This window comes from Amblyraja radiata, unplaced genomic scaffold (genome assembly GCF_010909765.2).
Source record: "Amblyraja radiata isolate CabotCenter1 unplaced genomic scaffold, sAmbRad1.1.pri scaffold_721_ctg1, whole genome shotgun sequence".
NCBI lineage: Eukaryota > Metazoa > Chordata > Chondrichthyes > Rajiformes > Rajidae > Amblyraja > Amblyraja radiata.
In genome coordinates, this window is record NW_022630739.1 from 328 (window position 1) to 17661 (window position 17334).

The window sequence follows — 17334 nt, forward strand, 5'->3', positions numbered from 1 at the left end:
ATCAGGGACATCCAGGAGTGTGTGGGGAATCACTACACACACATTCTCTCCCAGGTGACCACTGGATTTCACAGATCTCTTCCACAACCTGATACATTGCAAAACCTTGTACAATGAACGCCTGGAGGAGTTGAACTAATGCAGTGTAATAGTTCCAGTGTATGTCAGAGATCGAGTGATCTGGGAACTACTATCTACCTCTTTGGTTACACTCAGACTATCCTAGATCGGACTTGCCTAGTTTTACCTTGCACTAAAGGTTATTCCCTCATAGTTTATCTAGACTGTAAATGGCTGGATTATAATGATGTATTGTCTTTCTGCTGACTGGATAACACACAACAAAAGCTGTTCACCGTACCTCAGTACATGTGACAATACACTAAACTAAGCTAAACCTGAATCTACAAACAAAGAAGCAATCCATAGTGAATCCCCGTGTCAGTCTAACAATTGCTTAGCCTTTGATCTTCTGATTTCCCATTCTACAAAGCTCTGAACAGTTTCAGTATTACATTAATTCTAACAAGTCATTGGTGTGAACTGTACATTTCAACACCCACCTTCCATATGAGAGGGTAATTCAGTTAAACCTCCGATGATGTTCATGTATTCTTGTAGATCAGGACCTGTTTAAATCAACGAGCATTCATTAAACCAGACTTGAATAACATTGTTAACTCCAGTGTTTCAATGTGATATTCAGTTCAGTGTGTTGATTTACCGTACCGAGCTCCTGGATTTCTTTCAGTATTTTGTTCAGCTTTGGTAATTTATTCTGCATTTTCATAAAGGATTCCCACATCACCCGCCGGGCACGGTTACCCTTCTCCATCACCAGACTGTGGAAGAGTATGGAACTGTCTCTGCGGTTTCCCTTTCCCACCAGTTCAGCGACGCTCTGTGAAGAACAACAATGAACATATTGAGAAGTGAATGAGACAATGCTAATGGGGAGGGATTAGCTGTTCAGTGATGGGATATTCTGGTAGTTTTGAGCATAGTGACAGGCATTGATCTGCCTCTTCATACACCCATGACACTGCTGCTGACAAACTGTGTACTCCCAGAGTCCTGACAGTGGGAATATCGCTTCACACCTGGCAGTGTCCGAGAACACAGCAGAGTACAGCACGGGAACATTCCATTCAGTCCAATGATGGCTGTGTTGAAATTGATGTGAAATTAATCCAATTCCTTTTGGCCTCACATGGACGTGTCCAGTCCAACCTGCATTTCTTCCCTCTCTGCATTTTGAAGCTATTATGTTCTTTCATCTACATTCTTACCTTGTGTGAGCCGGCATTCACTCATTGACCAGATAACGTTTATATTTTTATATCTACCCCAGTTTTACCCGATCAAAGACATCACTCTCTTGTACATTTCCTGCAGCTCATTCCCTCCTTTCACTGCACATTAACTCTGCTTCTCTTCCCACAGATGCGTAAATTAGAGCACATGGTATTGGGGGTAGGGTGTTGACATGGGTAGAACATTGGTTGGCAGGCCGGAAGCAAAGAGTAGGAATGAACGGGTCATTTTCAGAATGGCTGCCAGTGGCGAGTGAAGTGCCGCAAGGCTCGGTGTTGGGGCCGCAACTGTTTACCATATATATTAATGATTTGGAAGAGGGAATTAGGAGCAACACCAGTAAGTTTGCGGATGACACAAAGCTGGGTGACAGTGTGAACTGTGAAGGGGGTTGCAGGGTGACCTGGACAGGTTGAGTGAGTGGGCAGATGCATGGCAGATCCAGTATAATATAGATAAATGTGAGGTTATCCACTTTGGTGGCCAAAAAACAAGGTTATTATCTCAATGGGGTTAGGTTTGGTAAGGAGGAGGTACAGCGAGACCTGGGTGTCCTTGTACACCGGTCACTGAAAGTTGGCGTGCAGATACAGCAGGCAGTGAAGAAAGCTAATGAAGAAAGAATGTTGGCCTTCATAACAAGAGGATTTCAGTATAGGTGTAAAGAGATACTTCTGCAGTTGTATAGGGCTCTGGTGAGACCACATCTGGAGTATTGTGTACAGTTTTGGTCTCTTAATTTGATGGACATCCTTGTGATTGAAGCACTGCAGCGTAGGTTCACAAGATTGATCCCTGGGATGGCGGGACTGTCATATGAGGAAAGATTGAAAAGACTATGCTTGTATTCACTGGAGTTTAGAAGGATGAGGGGGTTCTTATAGAACATATAAAATTATAAAAGGACTGGACAAGCTCGATGCAGGAAAAACGTTCCCAATGTTGGGCGAGTCCAGAACCAGGGGCCACAGACTTAGAATTAAGGGGAGGTCATTTAAGACTGAGGTGAGAAAAATCTTTTTCACCCAGAGAATTGTGAATCTGTGGCAATTTGGGACTGAGATGAGGAGAAACTCCAATGAGGAGTTGTGAATTTGTGGAATTCCCAGCCACAGAGGGCAGTGGAGGCCAAGTCACTGGATGGATTTAAGAGAGAGTTAGATAGAGCTCTAGGGGCCAGTGCAGTCAAGGCATATGAAGAGAAGGCAGGCACGGGATATTGATAGGGGATGATCAGCCATGATCACAATGAATGGCGGTGCTGGCTCGAAGGGCCGAATGGCCTCCTCCTGCACCTATATTCCACGTTTCTATGTTTCAATAACTGACGTGCTGAATAATTTTTTAATAGCGTAAATATTAGCAAATGTACTTTTGTTTATTTTATTTGTCAATTGAATGATAAACGAACAGTTTAATATCTTAGATTAATCCAGCAGGTCAGACAGCATCTATAAATACTGAGTTATTTTATGCAGCACATTGTGTGTGTTTTTGTAAACCAGTATCTGCTGTTCCTTGTGCTTGTGCATAATGCCCTTTGTGGTTTAATGAACTGAGCTAAATGTGACCAATGAAACTGATGACACTTTAGAAGTATTATGGTTTTTGATTCTGGGTTTACAAGTTTACTGCTCCCTGACCGTTGTGTTCAGATGCATGTGTAGGAAGAACAGCTGGATCAGAATGGACCATTCTCAGAAATCCCCAGGTCACAGGTTTTATTCCTGATACCAGATCTATCAGAGATCAGTGCCTCCATTGCACTATTCAGTGCGAGGTGAGCGGACTGTGTCAAAGTTTGTTTCTTCAACAGCAGATAGCAACAACATTGTTTAAGGTAAACCATGGCAATCTTTAATTGATTCATCAGACGGGAGTGGAAAGATCTACAATGAGCACAAACGTTGCTCATTGCTTCTCGGGCTCCACTCACAGAACAAAGGAAAGTTAGCACAATTATACATTGTTCCTTTCAGTAAATCCCTCCTACCAAGTCTGAATATGGCATGACTGAAAGATTCTGTAGACTTTCAGAATATGGGAAAAGCTGGGTCCAAATCAAGCTCATCCAATAACAAGTTATTACTTATCTATGGAGCGTCAGCTATTTTTCCAATCTTGGCTTCTTTATGGCCTTGAAAGAAGCACATGTTATTACTGCAGGATCCCATCTTAATGTCTTTATTGAAAAGACAACCTGTCCTCCATATTGTTCCCCATATAATTTACAAAGTCATTCAGACTTGGCACCGAGCCATTCTTTTGTATGAGCCATGTATGTGGAAAGGGAGAGGGGAGACATCTGCCCGAGGAGTAAAAATGGTTCACAACCGGAAAAAGCGTAAGTGTTCGGCAAAACAGTCACCGAATCGATGACTACTAGACCATGCTTTTGTAGAAGAACTACTCCATTTTAGATTTGACTATCAGCTCTTCCCCCCAATGCCGTCGGTTCTGTGACAGGAAACATAAGTCACCGTGTTCCTTCCACTTACCCCGTGTTCTTGTTCACTGAAACATCCCTGCTGTCTCATCATGAAGCCGAGGCTTTCAACCCTTTCTTCAATCGCCTGTTTCAGTCTCTCCCGATAGAATTTTGTCAGCTGGAACAATTGGTACTCGCTCCACTGTGTCAGGAGCTCAGAGAATGTAGGCGTTAGATCTGTGTGTACAAAGAGAGAAACTAAACACCATCTGAATCAGTCCCCTTGGCTCCAGCTACAACAGCAACCATCATCCTCACTGTTCCTGCCCCCTAATTAGAATGATCAACACAGAATATGGGAATAAGACAATGTGCTGTGGGAACTCAGTGGGTCAACCATCATCTCTGGAGAATATGGATAGGTGACGTTTCAAGTCTGGACCTTTCTTCAGGCTGATTGTGGTGGCGGTGAGTGGGGAGACGTGTGGACAAGAGGAGGGACAGGTCAAAGACTGGTAAGTAAGGTGGATACAGGTGAGGGGAGATTTTGATAGGCTGATAATTGGAGAAAGACCAGAGATGGAAAGACAGGTGTGAAATAAAAGGAAATAAGAGTTTCAAATTGTGAAGCGAGATGAATTAATGTATGTGGAAAGGGAGAGGGGAGAAATCTGCACGAGGAGTAAAAATGGTTAACAACCGGAAAAAGCGTAAGTGTTCGGCAAAACAGTCACCGAATCGATGCTTTGTCTCGCCAATTGCCCACCATTGTAACTCTCTTCCCATTCCCATAGCAACCTCTCTGTCCTTGGACACATGCTCACTGGAGGAACAGCATCTCAAATTCCACTTGGCTAGCCTACAATCCAATGGTATGAACAGTGAATTCTCCAATTTTAAGTAACAATCCAAACCGCATACCCGCTTTATTTCCCCCACTCTCTCCGCTGTTTTGCACCGATTTCTCCCCTCCCCATTTCCTGCTGTTATGGTTCAATGTTCTTAAACAGACAAGAACGCAAATAAAATCAGTGATCATACAGTACAATCTTTATGTCACCAGGCGGTAGTGGTAAAACTCTTTACAGTATGCAGATTACAGACTATACAGAGTTCTCATCCCCACACAAAGGGGCAGTGATCTAATTACATATATATACTCCAATAACCAACGATTCGGCAATACCTTATCTACAGATCATAGTACAGCCTCTTCCTTCTTAAGATTGACAGGTTCTTCTGACAGAGGAAGGGTTAGCCATATCTGTATTTCTAAGTCTGATCTTGACCGCTTTTGGCTCGCTGTGCTGCGATTTCCAAGAGAACGCCACCACCTACGGCTGTCATTTTTGGCCACCTCGCTCAGAGCCCCCCTCCGCCTTCCGGGACCAGAGGATTGTTCCCATCGATAAAAAATCAGAGAGATATTAATGTTTTTAAATAATTTGCCATTCTCTCTGCTGCCCCTGCTGGAGGAAGGGGGAGGGACTATAAAACCAGGAAGTGGTGTGCCTCACTCATTCTCTGCAAGATGGAGGAAGCCAGAGGGTCACATCTCTCTGAGCTCTCAATACTACTGAACACATGTCTACTCAACTGTGAGTGCCCTTAATGTGGTTTGAAAATGAAAATATGGTTGGTTTGAAGTAAAAATGCACTGCAAATGGTTGTTTGGGTTGAAGTAAAAATGCACTGCAAATGGTTGTTTGGGTAGAAGCAATTGGTGGAGAGGTGGAATTGGTGGAGAGGTGGAATATTGCGTCGGGGAACCAGCCCTCCCGTGTGAACATGGGACCCAACGGGTCCCACTTAGTCTAGTATGGTTATATGAGAAGGCTATATTTCTGCAAAACAAGCATTTTGTTTTTTTTCTACTTATGATATACATTATAATCTTATAGAACAAAGGTTAATGCCAAGAGTCTGAATCTGTCTAATGTTTATATTATCGAGGAGACATTCATGAAACTGTTATCTTGCTTATGTTATTGGAAAGGGAGCATCAACAGTTTGTTAGTTTATTAAGGTTAGTGTATTTTGCTTGCTTTACAAGTTAATAGGAGGAGGTTAAAGCTTGTCTTAGTTCCACAATCCATTTTCTAAGTTGAAATCTTGATTTAACTTCCACACTGCCTCCTATATTCCTTTCTTTATTTTCATAATCTTCAACACTCAATCCTTCTGTCGAACTGCTGGATTTGATATCTCTAGCCTTTTTTTAACCACCTACCTATCAAAAAAAACCCTCCGCAATAATATCCATCTCACTTGCCAAGCTTTGTGATGCCGCTCCTCTCTGCCAGCTTACGGATGCATTCTACAATTAGTCTGATGGATCGGGGAGGCTGAGGCAGCGTGTGAGCAGGGGAGGGTTGGATAGTGTGTGACCGGGGGAGAATGTGATGGTGTGGCCCAGGGGTCATGGGCCCAGGGGGATGGGACAGTGTGTGACACAGGGAGCATGGGCCCCAGGGGGATGGGACAGTGTGGGGCCCAGGGAGCACAGGCCCCAGGGGGATGGGACAGTGTGTGCCTCAGGGGGATGGGACAGTGTGTGCCACAGGGGGCATGGGCCCCAGGGGGATGGGACAGTGTGTGCCCCAGGGGGCATGGGCCCAGGGGGATGGGACAGTGTGTGACACGGGGAGAAAGGGCCCCAGGGGGATGGGACAGTGTTTGACACGGGGAGAAAGGGCCCCAGGGGGATGGGACAGTGTGTGACCCGGGAAGGGTCGACTGTGATCATCTCCGTAGCCGGTGTTCAGACAGGGAACATATCACAGCAAAAACACAGTAGACAAACGCACTGATGAAGAGGTGCAGGTGCACTTATCACCTGAGGCAACACTGTAGGTGATGCCAGCTAATCTCCCTAGGATTATCTTCCACATGCATGAACCACCCAGTTTACTCATGGATAATGGACACGCATTGCAATTGCTCTCCTTCAACCAAGTGTGTCCCACCCATCACCATCGCTCCACTCTCTGTGGCCTCATGCTACATGGCTTCAATGATACTTTGTCTTGTGTACACAAGTTCAGTGACCATCCTCCTATACACGAGGATCAGGAGAGGAGTAGCTACACTATCTATAATATATAATAGATTAATACACACAGCCTTTTACCCAGAGGAGGGGAATCAAGAAACAATGATATAGGTTTCAGGTGGAGCCGGGGATTTTATGTTAAAATTGGTACATGGATAGGTTAGGTTTAGAGGGACATGGGCCTTACGCAGGCTTGTGGGACTACAGTAGATCGGCCATGTTGTGTGACGTGTCCAAGGTGGGGCTGAAGAGCCGTGTTCCATGCCGTGTGCCTCTATGAGTCTGAGGGACAACATGGGCCATAATAACTCCAACAGTACAGACTACACAGAGTCCAAACACAAGAGTCGCCACGATTCATGCACCATCTTATACTCTTCACTTTCTCAGAAAGCCTCTACCCAGTCACTGCATTAATTCACATCTGAATCTTCAATGACGATTCATCGCCTCTACGATCACTCCCTCTGTCCTTTCAACTACTGCCTGCAGATGTTAACATCCTCTCTTTCTCAGTTCCTTCCTTAATCCCCTGTCCTTCTGACCTGTGGACCATGTACTAGATGCAAACCAGATATCAAGACAACATTTATATCGTGAAGAATTCTGCAACACACCTGTGTCCATCCTTGTTGTTGAGGTCACTGGAGCCGCAGTCCTGTTTCCAACTTCAGCCGTGGTGTGGATAGGTGTTACCATATTCTGCTGCTCTGCAGTAACCCGAATAATAATAGTGGGATTAGACAGTGGTTAAGACAAGAATGAAAAGATTGCCGTGAACTGTGAACCACTACCCACCACGATAAATCTCCGGGTGTTAGGGTAGGAACGGGTAGGTTTGGAGGAGGGGGAGGGTCGTGGAATGTCAACATTGAACCAGAAACTAAACCGAATCAGCCATTTACATCCTGTGGCCTGGTGGTATAACAGTATTGAAATCTTAGGTACACAAAATTGCTGGAGGAACTCAGCGGGTGCAGCAGCATCTATGGAGCGAAGGAAATAGGCGACGTTTCGGGCCGAAACCCTTCTTCAGAAACCCTTCTAAGTCTGAAGAAGGGTTTCGGCCCGAAACGTCGCCTATTTCCTTCGCTCCATAGATGCTGCTGCACCCGCTGAGTTCCTCCAGCAATTTTGTGTACCTTCGATATTCCAGCATCTGCAGTTCCCTTTTGAACAGTATTGAAACCTTGCACTGAGCCACTCACTTCTTCACATTCAAACCTTTCCCCATGGGCCACAAGGGACACAAGAGATGTTGCAGCTCCTACACCATCCAGCATATCGCTGACCACTTGTCTGGCAGCCCATTCACTTGGATAAATGGGTCAATAACTAGACAGATGCTGCAAAGGCCAGTGATGGGTCTCCCTATTTTACAGCCTACATTAATAGGTTAAAAACTGGCTGTCTTGTGGGCAAAACTATTGTTAATCATCTTATGTATGCAGACGACCTGGTCCTGCTCTGTCCATATAGTGCTGGGCTGCAGCAGATGTTGGTGTGCTCTCAGTATGGCCTTGATTATGACATAAAGTAAAACGCTAAGAAAAGCCGCATAATGATAGTTAGAAGCGCTGAGGACAGGAAATCAACTTTTCCGACCTTTTATTTGTCAGACAGTCCTCTTGCTGTGTGTGAGGAAATTAAATACCTAGGTCATGTCATATCCGATGACTGGACGGATGACAAAGACCTCTACCGACAGCGCTGTAAAATGTATCTTCAAGCTAACATGCTTATAAGGAAGTTTTCTATGTGTTCTGACTCTGTGAAGTGTTCCCTGTTCAGAACCTACATCACACCGTTATATACTGCTCAATTGTGGTCTAACTATAAGAAAAAGAGTATGCAGAGGCTCAAGGTAGCATACAATGATGCAATGAGGTTGCTGCTTCGTGTCCCTAGGTGGCATAGTGCCAGTCAATTGTTTGTGTCCACTAGAATGCCAACCTGTGAGGCACTCTTAAGACAGCTGATGTTTAGTTTTATGTGTCGCCTGGACAAGTCAGAGAACCACATAATTGAAGCCCTAGTCAGCCCTCTGAAAAGCTGCTATAGATTCACTTCTAGGCTAAGACGGCATTGGTGCAATAGCTTGTATATCTTATAGGCTAATATGCAATTGTTATGTATTTTTGTATCTCCTTATACTGTATGATGTGTTATATGGACCTATGTCTGAAATAAAGCTTTATTATTATTAACCACGCAGATAAAAGGACTTCACAGTTTAGCAGGGCACTTGAAAATATGGCGCGCGGATTGTTTGGAGCATCGGAATTGGCTGATTGAGCAAGTAATAAAACGGCAAGATGCAGTGAAGTGGCCTGTCGGGGGTAGTTGTATTAATAGAGAGACTGTGTAGAGGTAAAGTGCTGTGTACAGGGCAAGTGTGAGTCTTCGGCAAGGAGTCCGAGGAAAGGGGGCAGGAGATAAAGGTACAGTCGTGCAGCCTGTTGAGCTTGTTGGATCTTATTTCAGTGCCGTCATGAGGCAGGAGAAATGGTGCAACATTAGAGCAACTGCTGGTTTCCCTGGTGACTAAACCTGTTGGGAATGTGTCCAGGAGCAGCTCCGTGTTTGGGAACTGGAGATACAGATGGATGACCTAGAGATCATCCGAGAGACCCTTTGGACAAAACCAACAACAAGGTGGTCACGACCAAAGACCAGGATGAAAGGGTGTGACCACCACGACCTCTAGTCGGCAAAGGCTGTAGGTGACCATTCTTTGTGGCCATTTCCTTTCCAAACAGGTCGCAGTTTTGGAGACTGTTAGGGGATGACCCGTCAGGGAAGAGCAGTAGTATCAGGCAGGATGAGGCTCCGTGCCTGGCAAAGCCATAGTGGAAGGATACACATCTGTTGGGGAGAGGGGTGGACAGGAGATTGTGTGGCAGCAATCGAGACTACAGGATTGTGCGTTGTTTTCTGCTTCCAGGGTCCAGGATGACTCGGAGCGGCTACTTGATATTCTCAAGGGGGAGAATGAGCCAGAAGTTGCTGTGCATGTTGGCACAAATGACATAGGATGTTAGGAAATTGTAAAATAACAGGGCAGTGATCTCCGTAGTACTCCTTGTGCTCCGTGCTAGTGAGTGTAGGAACAGGGAAAGAAAGACAGGTAAATGTGTGGCAAAGGAGCTGGTACAAGGGGTAGGGATGCATACTTTTGTACCACTGGGACTTCTTCTGGGATAGACGTGACCTGTACAAGAGGGATGAGTTTTACCTGAACCTAAGGGGAATGCCAATATTCTGAGCGGCAGCTCCCACTGTCTCCATCACAAGAAATAGACTATTGACTGACGTCTATTACTAACCCACTGACTCCCAAAACTATCTCCCTGCTTCCTGCAAAGACTCTATCCCCTACTTCCAAATCCTCCGTCTGTGCCCAAGATGAGGTATTCCATACTAGAACATGCGAGATGTCATCATTCTTCAGGGAACGGGTGTTCTCCTCTCCCATCATAGAAGAGGCCTTCACTCGTGTCTCCTCGTTACCCCCAGCTCCGCCCTTGCCCCTTCCATTCGTCAGAACAAATACAGGTTCCCCTCGTCCTTACCTTCCACCCCATCAACCGTCGCATACAACACATAATGCTGCAAACTTTCCACCACGAGCCACATGTTCCCATCTCCACCCCTTGCCACCTTCCGCAGAGACCGTTCCCTCCAACTCCATGATTAACTCATCCATCCCCAGCCAAACCAAACCCTCCCCAGGTACCTTCCCCTGCAACCACAGAAGATGCAACACCTGTCCCTATAACTACCCGCTCGACTCTGTCCAGGGACCCCGGACAGTCCTTTCAGGTTAACTTGCACCTCCTCCAACCTCATCTACTGTATCCGTTGTTCAAGATGTGGACTCTAAAGGGCCTGTCCCACTTGGGTGTCATTTGCTCGTCACGCAGGTGGCGCGCGAAGGTTTTGTCAATCCCAAAATCCTGGGGCGCCGCAAGCGACCGCGTGTCACTGCCGATGTCACCACGCACCATGCGCGCATCACTTGATGTCGCGTAAATGACGCCCAAGTGGGACAGGCCTTTTACACATCGGCGACACCAAACGCAGACTGGCCGATAGTTTAGCCGAACACTTTCTCTCAGCCCGCTTGAAACTACCTGATCTCCCGGTTGCTGGACACTTGAATTCCCCTCCCATTCCTACACCGACCTTTCTGTCCTCGGTCTCCTCCATTGTGAAAGTGAAGCTAAACACAAATTGGAGGAACAGCATCTTATATTTCACTTGGCAGCTTACAGTCCACTCTCCACATCACCGTCTATTTCCCTTATCCCTAACCAGTCTGAAGATGTGTTTCGACCCAAAACATCACCCATTCCTTCTCTCCATAGATGCTGACAGTCTCGCTGAGACACTCCAGCTTTATGTCAATCTTTGGTTTAAACCAGCATCTGCAGCTCCTTCTTACACATCCTGGCCGGCAGGTTTGCTACTGCTATGTGGGTGGATTGAAACTATAATGGTTGATGGGTAGGATCCAATACATGACTGAGGCAGATGAGAAGATGGAGGCCAGTATGGATTGTGATTAGAGAAGGTTCAGTGCACAGTAGAGGCATGACAGCGAGCAAGGAGGGTGTGGATAGGTGTGTGCGACTGAGATGCTACGTAGACTGTTAGGGGATGACCCGTCAGGGAAGAGCTGTAGTATTAGGCAGGATGAAGCATCGTGCCTGGGAGAGCCATAGTGGTAGGATACACATCAGTTAGGGGATGGGGGGGGGGGGGAGTGAAGGAGGTTGTGGAAACGGGATTCTGTGGGAGCAGTCGGGAATTCTGGATGGTGTGCTGCTGTCTCGGAGCGGCTATTTGACATCCTGCTCCAGGAGAGGTGGCCAAGACTTGACATTCGCAAGGGAGAGAATGAGGAGCCAGAGGTCGTTGTGCATGTTGACACAAATGATATTGCACGTTAGGCAAAAGGTAGAAAATAAGCAGGGCACTGATCTCCGTAGCACTTCCTGTGCTACTTGCTAGTGAGTGTAGGAACAGGACAAAATGCCAGGTGAATGAGTGACTAAGGAGCTGGTGCAGGGGGAACGGATCTGGACTTTTGTACCACTGCGATCACTGATGGGCAGACGTGACTTGTACAGAGGGGTGAGTTGCAACTGAACCGGATGGGAATCCCAAAATCCTGACAGGCAGGTTTGTGCGTGTATCTAAACTAGATTGGTGGAAGAGTGGGATCCAATGCATGACAAAAGCAGATGAGAAGCTGGAGGTTAGTATGGATTATGGTCAGGGAACTTTCAGTAGACAATATAGGCTTGACAACGAGCTAGGATGGGTTGTTTGATTGATTGCATTTTATTTCAATGTGAGAGGCCTGAGAGGTAAGGTGGATGAGCTGAGGGTGTGGATAGGTATGTGCGACTAGGATGTTGTAGCCATTACAGAAATCTGGCTGAGAGGGACAGGACTGGCATCTTAATGTTCCAGGATATAGATGCTGCAGGAGAGAGTGAGGTGAGGGTGAAAGAGGATGGGGTGATGCTTTATTGATTTGGAAGAATGTTACAGCAGTAGATGAGATGACATGACTGATGGTTTGTTCAAGTAAGTCTGTATGGATGGAGCTATTAAATAAAACGGGCTGATCACCTTGTTGGTGCGTCAATTATGGGGGGAGGGGTGGGGTATTCAGCGGTAATTGGAGGAACACAATTGCCAAGAGATTGTGGATAGCTATAGTCATTGTGGGAGATTTCAACTTTCTAAAAATACTTCTAAATTCCAAATATTTGCTGTCAAAGGAACATCCGGAAATTGGGATGCTTTGTAAAATGTGTTGACAAGTTCAAGGCATGCATGCTGATATTAAAGAGAACGGCAAGACATGTGGGAGTAAGTAAGCTTGAATGATGAGAGAATTTGAGGCTCTGGTCAGGAAAATGGAGACAGGTTGGGATCGATATAGGAACGTGGGATCAAGCCTATTCCCAGAGGAGATTCGGGAATTGAGGAGCATACTAAAGGAGGAAATCAGACAGGCATAATGGGGCATATGCTATCTACCAGTGTAGATGGGGCATCTTGGGCCGAGGATGCTGTTTCCTTGCTGTATGAGTCAATGACTATGATTTGGATTAATGAAGCCAAACCTGGAGATGACACATAGAGCATAGAATAGTGCAGCACGGGAACTGGCCCTTCATCCCCATATATACACCAACATTATCATGCCAATTTGAACTAATCCCTTCAACCTGCTCGCTGACGGGATCGCTCTGTTCCCTGACTGTGTCAGTCATGTGTTAATTTAAATAGTGTTTCCACCAACTCCTCAGCCAGGAAGTTCCATGAACCTACCAAAGTCTGCCTAAAAAAAGTTCAGCCTGTCCCCTCACCACACCCACAATTGTGCAATGATCCACAATTCTGCAAATAGTTCTATTGTTTTTTAACTTACTAATTTGACCACCAACGTTTTTGTCCAAATCATGGCATTGTTTAGAAATTGCAGAGCTTCCAGAACTGATCCTTGCAGTATACTATTGGTCAAGAACCTTGTCAGAAAAACTCTCCCATTTCCCCTCGCCCTAACCTGTTTGGTTTTTTCCTTCTCTGTCCCTACAGTCTTCACCATTCTGCAGCATCCACTCCCCTCCCATTTCACGCACCTGCTCCTTGGATGGGACTCGATGAATCCTTGTTTAATGAATCTCGGTCATGATGGATTTCATCACTTGGGTCAGTTCCAGGGGCGTGAACCACGTCTCCTATTCCTCTTTCACGGGACTGACATTGTTCCTGTTCCTCTTCAGCAGGTTCACATTCCATTGAAGTTCTGTTTTCAATCCCACTTTGCTTTTCTGTCGTTGTTCCTGTGTTCTGACCATCGTTCTTTGATGAGGTGCCTGACCAAAGTCTTTTGAAAACATTGCCCACTTGAGATAATTTCCCACCTGAAAAAACAACATAAATTGCAGTTGCAGAGCAATTTCAAATTGAGAAAACCACAGGTTGGGAATAGCCGGTAAGCAATCTGAGCTGACATTCTGGGGGAAGTGGAACTTAATGGCCATCTTAGAAATAGAGCAAGCTATGCCAATTGACCCAACCTAACTAAAATTACCCATCAAATCTAGTCCCATCAATCCATGGGTTGACATTTCATCTCTCTAAACCACTCTGTCCAAATGTCTTTTGAGGAAAAAATTTAACAGGATACCGACGGGTAACTTTTTCACACAAAGGGTGGTGGGTGTATGGTACAAGCTTCCAGAGGAGATGGTTGGGCAGGAACTATCCTAACGCTTAAGACAGTTAGACAGGTTGATGGAATGAACAGGTTTAGAGGGATATGTGGCAAGCGCGGGCAGGTGAGACTAGTGCAGCTAGGAGGTGTTTCAGCGGTGTGGGCAAGTTGGGCCGAAGTTCCATATACCCACCACTGTGTGAAGATGTTAACCCTCGGGATCCTATTAAATGGCCCCCTGCTCACCTTAAGCCCTTAAGATTCTTATTCTCCGAGGAAATAAATACCAGTGCTAACACCCTATTTATTTACCCCTCGTCCCATAATTTTATACATCTCTAAGATCACTCTTCAATCTAACTATTTCATAATACTTTATTGTCACAAGTACCAAGGTGAAACACTTTGTTGTGCACAGACGGGTAAAATCATACAGCAGACCACAACTAGGAGGGATAAATAAAGCCAGGATATTCACCATGAATTGCAACGGTCTAGAGAAACACTGAGATCCCTAAAGTCAGCAGCACACACAAAGATGTCATTTAGCATTCTTGACATCAGCTGCAGCACAGAATGCAAGTGCAGGGAGGCCTTGTTACAAATTGTTTAAGTTTAGTTAGAGATACAGCGCGGAAACAGGCCCTTCCTGCCCACCGGGTCCGCGCCGACCAGCGATCCCCGCACATTAACACTATCCTGGAACTGCTAGGGACGAATTTTACATTTACCAAGTTAATTAACCTACATACATGTACGTCTTTGGAGTCTGGGAGGAAACCGAAGATCCCGGAGAAAACCCACGCAGGGAGAACTTACAACCTCTGTACAGACAGTGCCCGGAGTCAGGATCGAACCCAGGTCTCCGGTGCTGCATTCGCTAGGCTGCGCATAGAAATGAATATTTCAAGTATCAGCAGAGACTGGAGTGATTGAAGTCATCGTCCTTGAATCTGGGCCAGACATGCAGTGATCTAATAGAGGTACAGAATACTATGAGAAAAGTAAGGTCAATGGTAAATATAGTTCTCTCCATAGTAGAGGTGGTTAACACCAGGGGGCATCGATTTAATGTGGGGACCATGAGATTTAGAGGATGATCTTTCAGGAAGAATCTTTCAGCAGTGATGGCTGCAGTCTGGAACCCACTGCCTGAGGTGGTGTTGGAGGCAGGTACTCTGTCACAACATTGTAGGAGCACCTGGATGTCCATTCTAACTGTAAATTGATAGTAGGCGACAGACCAAGTGCTCAGAAATGGGATTAGTGTAGAGATATTGACAGGAAGGAGACGGGTCAAAGGCTAATTTCTGCACACAATCTGATTCTGGACTGATATTCTGACTTAACTTTGGCGGCAACTCAGATCATATGTTTCCAGAAAGATTGCTGATTTATCGGACAATTCCTGCATCTGCCCACCTGTGACGGTGATGTTCCTGTTGATGTCAACTCTCTGGGCTCAGCCCCTTCCCTATTCCCACTTCCCTTGAACCTGATTTCTTGCATCAGGTTTACACCCACTGTCAGAGCATCATATATATCAGATTCAGATTCAGATTCAGATTCAATTTTAATTGTCATTGTCAGTGTACAGTACAGAGACAACGAAATGCATTTAGCATCTCCCTGGAAGAGCGACATAGCAAATGATTTAAATAAATAATAATAAGTGATAATAAGTGTCCGGGGGGTGGGGGGGTGATTGGCAGTCACCGAGGTACGTTGTTGAGTAGAGTGACAGCCGCCGGGAAGAAGCTGTTCCTGGACCTGCTGGTTCGGCAACGGAGAGACCTGTAGCGCCTCCCGGATGGTAGGAGGGTAAACAGTCCATGGTTGGGGTGAGAGCAGTCCTTGGCGATGCTGAGCGCCCTCCGCAGATAACGCTTGCTTTGGACAGACTCAATGGAGGGGAGCGAGGAACCGGTGATGCGTTGGGCAATTTTCACCACCCTCTGCAATGCCTTCCGGTCGGAGACAGAGCAGTTGCCATACCATACTATGATGCAGTTGGTAAGGATGCTCTCGATGGTGCAGCGGTAGAAGTTCACCAGGATCTGAGGAGACAGATGGACCTTCTTCAGTCTCCTCAGGAAGAAGAGACGCTGGTGAGCCTTCTTGATCAGAGTTGAGGTATTGTGGGTCCAAGAGAGGTCACAGAAGGTTCACACACCTTTTTGTTTCTTTGATGTAGAGGCCACTGAATCACCTTCCCAGTTACCACCTTCAGCCATGATGTCGACAGGCGATCACAAACTCTGTAGCTCTGGAATAAACAATATTAACAGAACCATCAGGTAAATTGAATGTGAAGGAAAACATTGCCTTGTGAACCAACAAACAGCATTACAGTGCAGCGGAGATGTGGAAAACACCCCATCCAAACAAGATGGCATGCCCCTGCAAATCAACAAACATGAAAAGTAGACCACCAAGCTCTTCATGTCTGCACTGTCATCCATAAGACTTTGCCTGATCTATCCAAGGCAGCAATTCATCATTTGTGCCAGACCACTGAAGCTTTCAAACACCCTGATCACCGTATCACTATTCCAGACCAAACACGGCCAATCCCCAACATCCACACCTCACCTGTTTGGAGGCTTCAACTCACAGAGAAAGATGAAAAATACCCACTGATGGGGAATTACTGTCACACTCTGCTGGCCCTATTCTTACCACAACCCTGCCATCCAGGACAAAAGCTTCCACACCTCCATGTTACCCATTGCCAAATTCCCCACTAGCTGGACCGGGAATTAAACCATTTCATGGGCCAACTGCAACATCCCAACTCTGTAATCCCCACTGCTCCCATGCACATTCCATCACATCCCTGGAGTTCCCATTGCAGAATAGAAGGATTATATCCCAGGCCTGGACTCTGCAGGGTCTCCATGATGTCAGTTGATGTCTGCAGTACCACCACCAGTCCCACTTCACAGGAGAATTATCCGTCTCATCTCTACAGGACGCTGCCCAAACCCGCCCAAAGGTTCATCAGACGGAGTTACTGGGAGGGAGCTGGAGAGGTCAGGCGCGAGGAGTGGCCCAGGAGGCGGGTGAACTGGGTTCATGCCTACAGCCAATCAAAGTAGGTGGATGCGCCCCACGGGACACATAGATGGGTGAGGTGAGGGTGGTAAGTTCACAGGAACTGCACCAGGACACCGAGATCGCGGGCGGATCTGATTTGGACTTTGAAAATGGCGATGCCTGCATGTGTAATATGTGCTTTAATAATTTCACTGTGCAGCTACATATTGAACTACTGAACTGTTGAACAAACACCTGTTCCTCTCA

General features: G+C 46.1%; 1 protein-coding gene across 2 annotated transcripts; it reads right to left on the minus strand.

The window, feature by feature from the left end:
* Window positions 1–537: 537 nt before the first annotated feature.
* LOC116970314 lies at window positions 538–13723 on the minus strand. Of its 2 annotated transcripts, XM_033016983.1 has the most exons (5): window positions 13454–13722; window positions 7412–7504; window positions 3813–3979; window positions 730–901; window positions 538–629 (listed from the first exon to the last, which is right to left on the minus strand). In XM_033016983.1, the coding sequence occupies exons 1-5, from the start codon at window positions 13611–13613 to the stop codon at window positions 553–555; spliced, it is 669 nt and encodes a 222-aa protein (XP_032872874.1). In that variant the 5' UTR covers window positions 13614–13722; the 3' UTR covers window positions 538–552. The 2 variants fall into 2 exon arrangements, with proteins under 2 accessions (XP_032872874.1, XP_032872875.1); XM_033016984.1 differs by lacking the exon at window positions 7412–7504 and having other exon boundaries at window positions 13454–13723.
* Between the last annotated feature and the right edge of the window lie 3611 nt (window positions 13724–17334).

Coding starts and splice junctions, on each gene's coding strand:
- LOC116970314 (XM_033016983.1), bottom strand. CDS start 13,613: ATGGAATGTGAACCTGCTGAAGAGGAACAGGAACAATGTCAGTCCCGT. Junction 7,505..13,453: donor GAGTCCCATCCAAGGAGCAG/GTGCGTGAAATG, acceptor GGGTTACTGCAG/AGCAGCAGAATATGGTAACA. Junction 3,980..7,411: donor AACAACAAGGATGGACACAG/GTGTGTTGCAGA, acceptor TTGTACACACAG/ATCTAACGCCTACATTCTCT.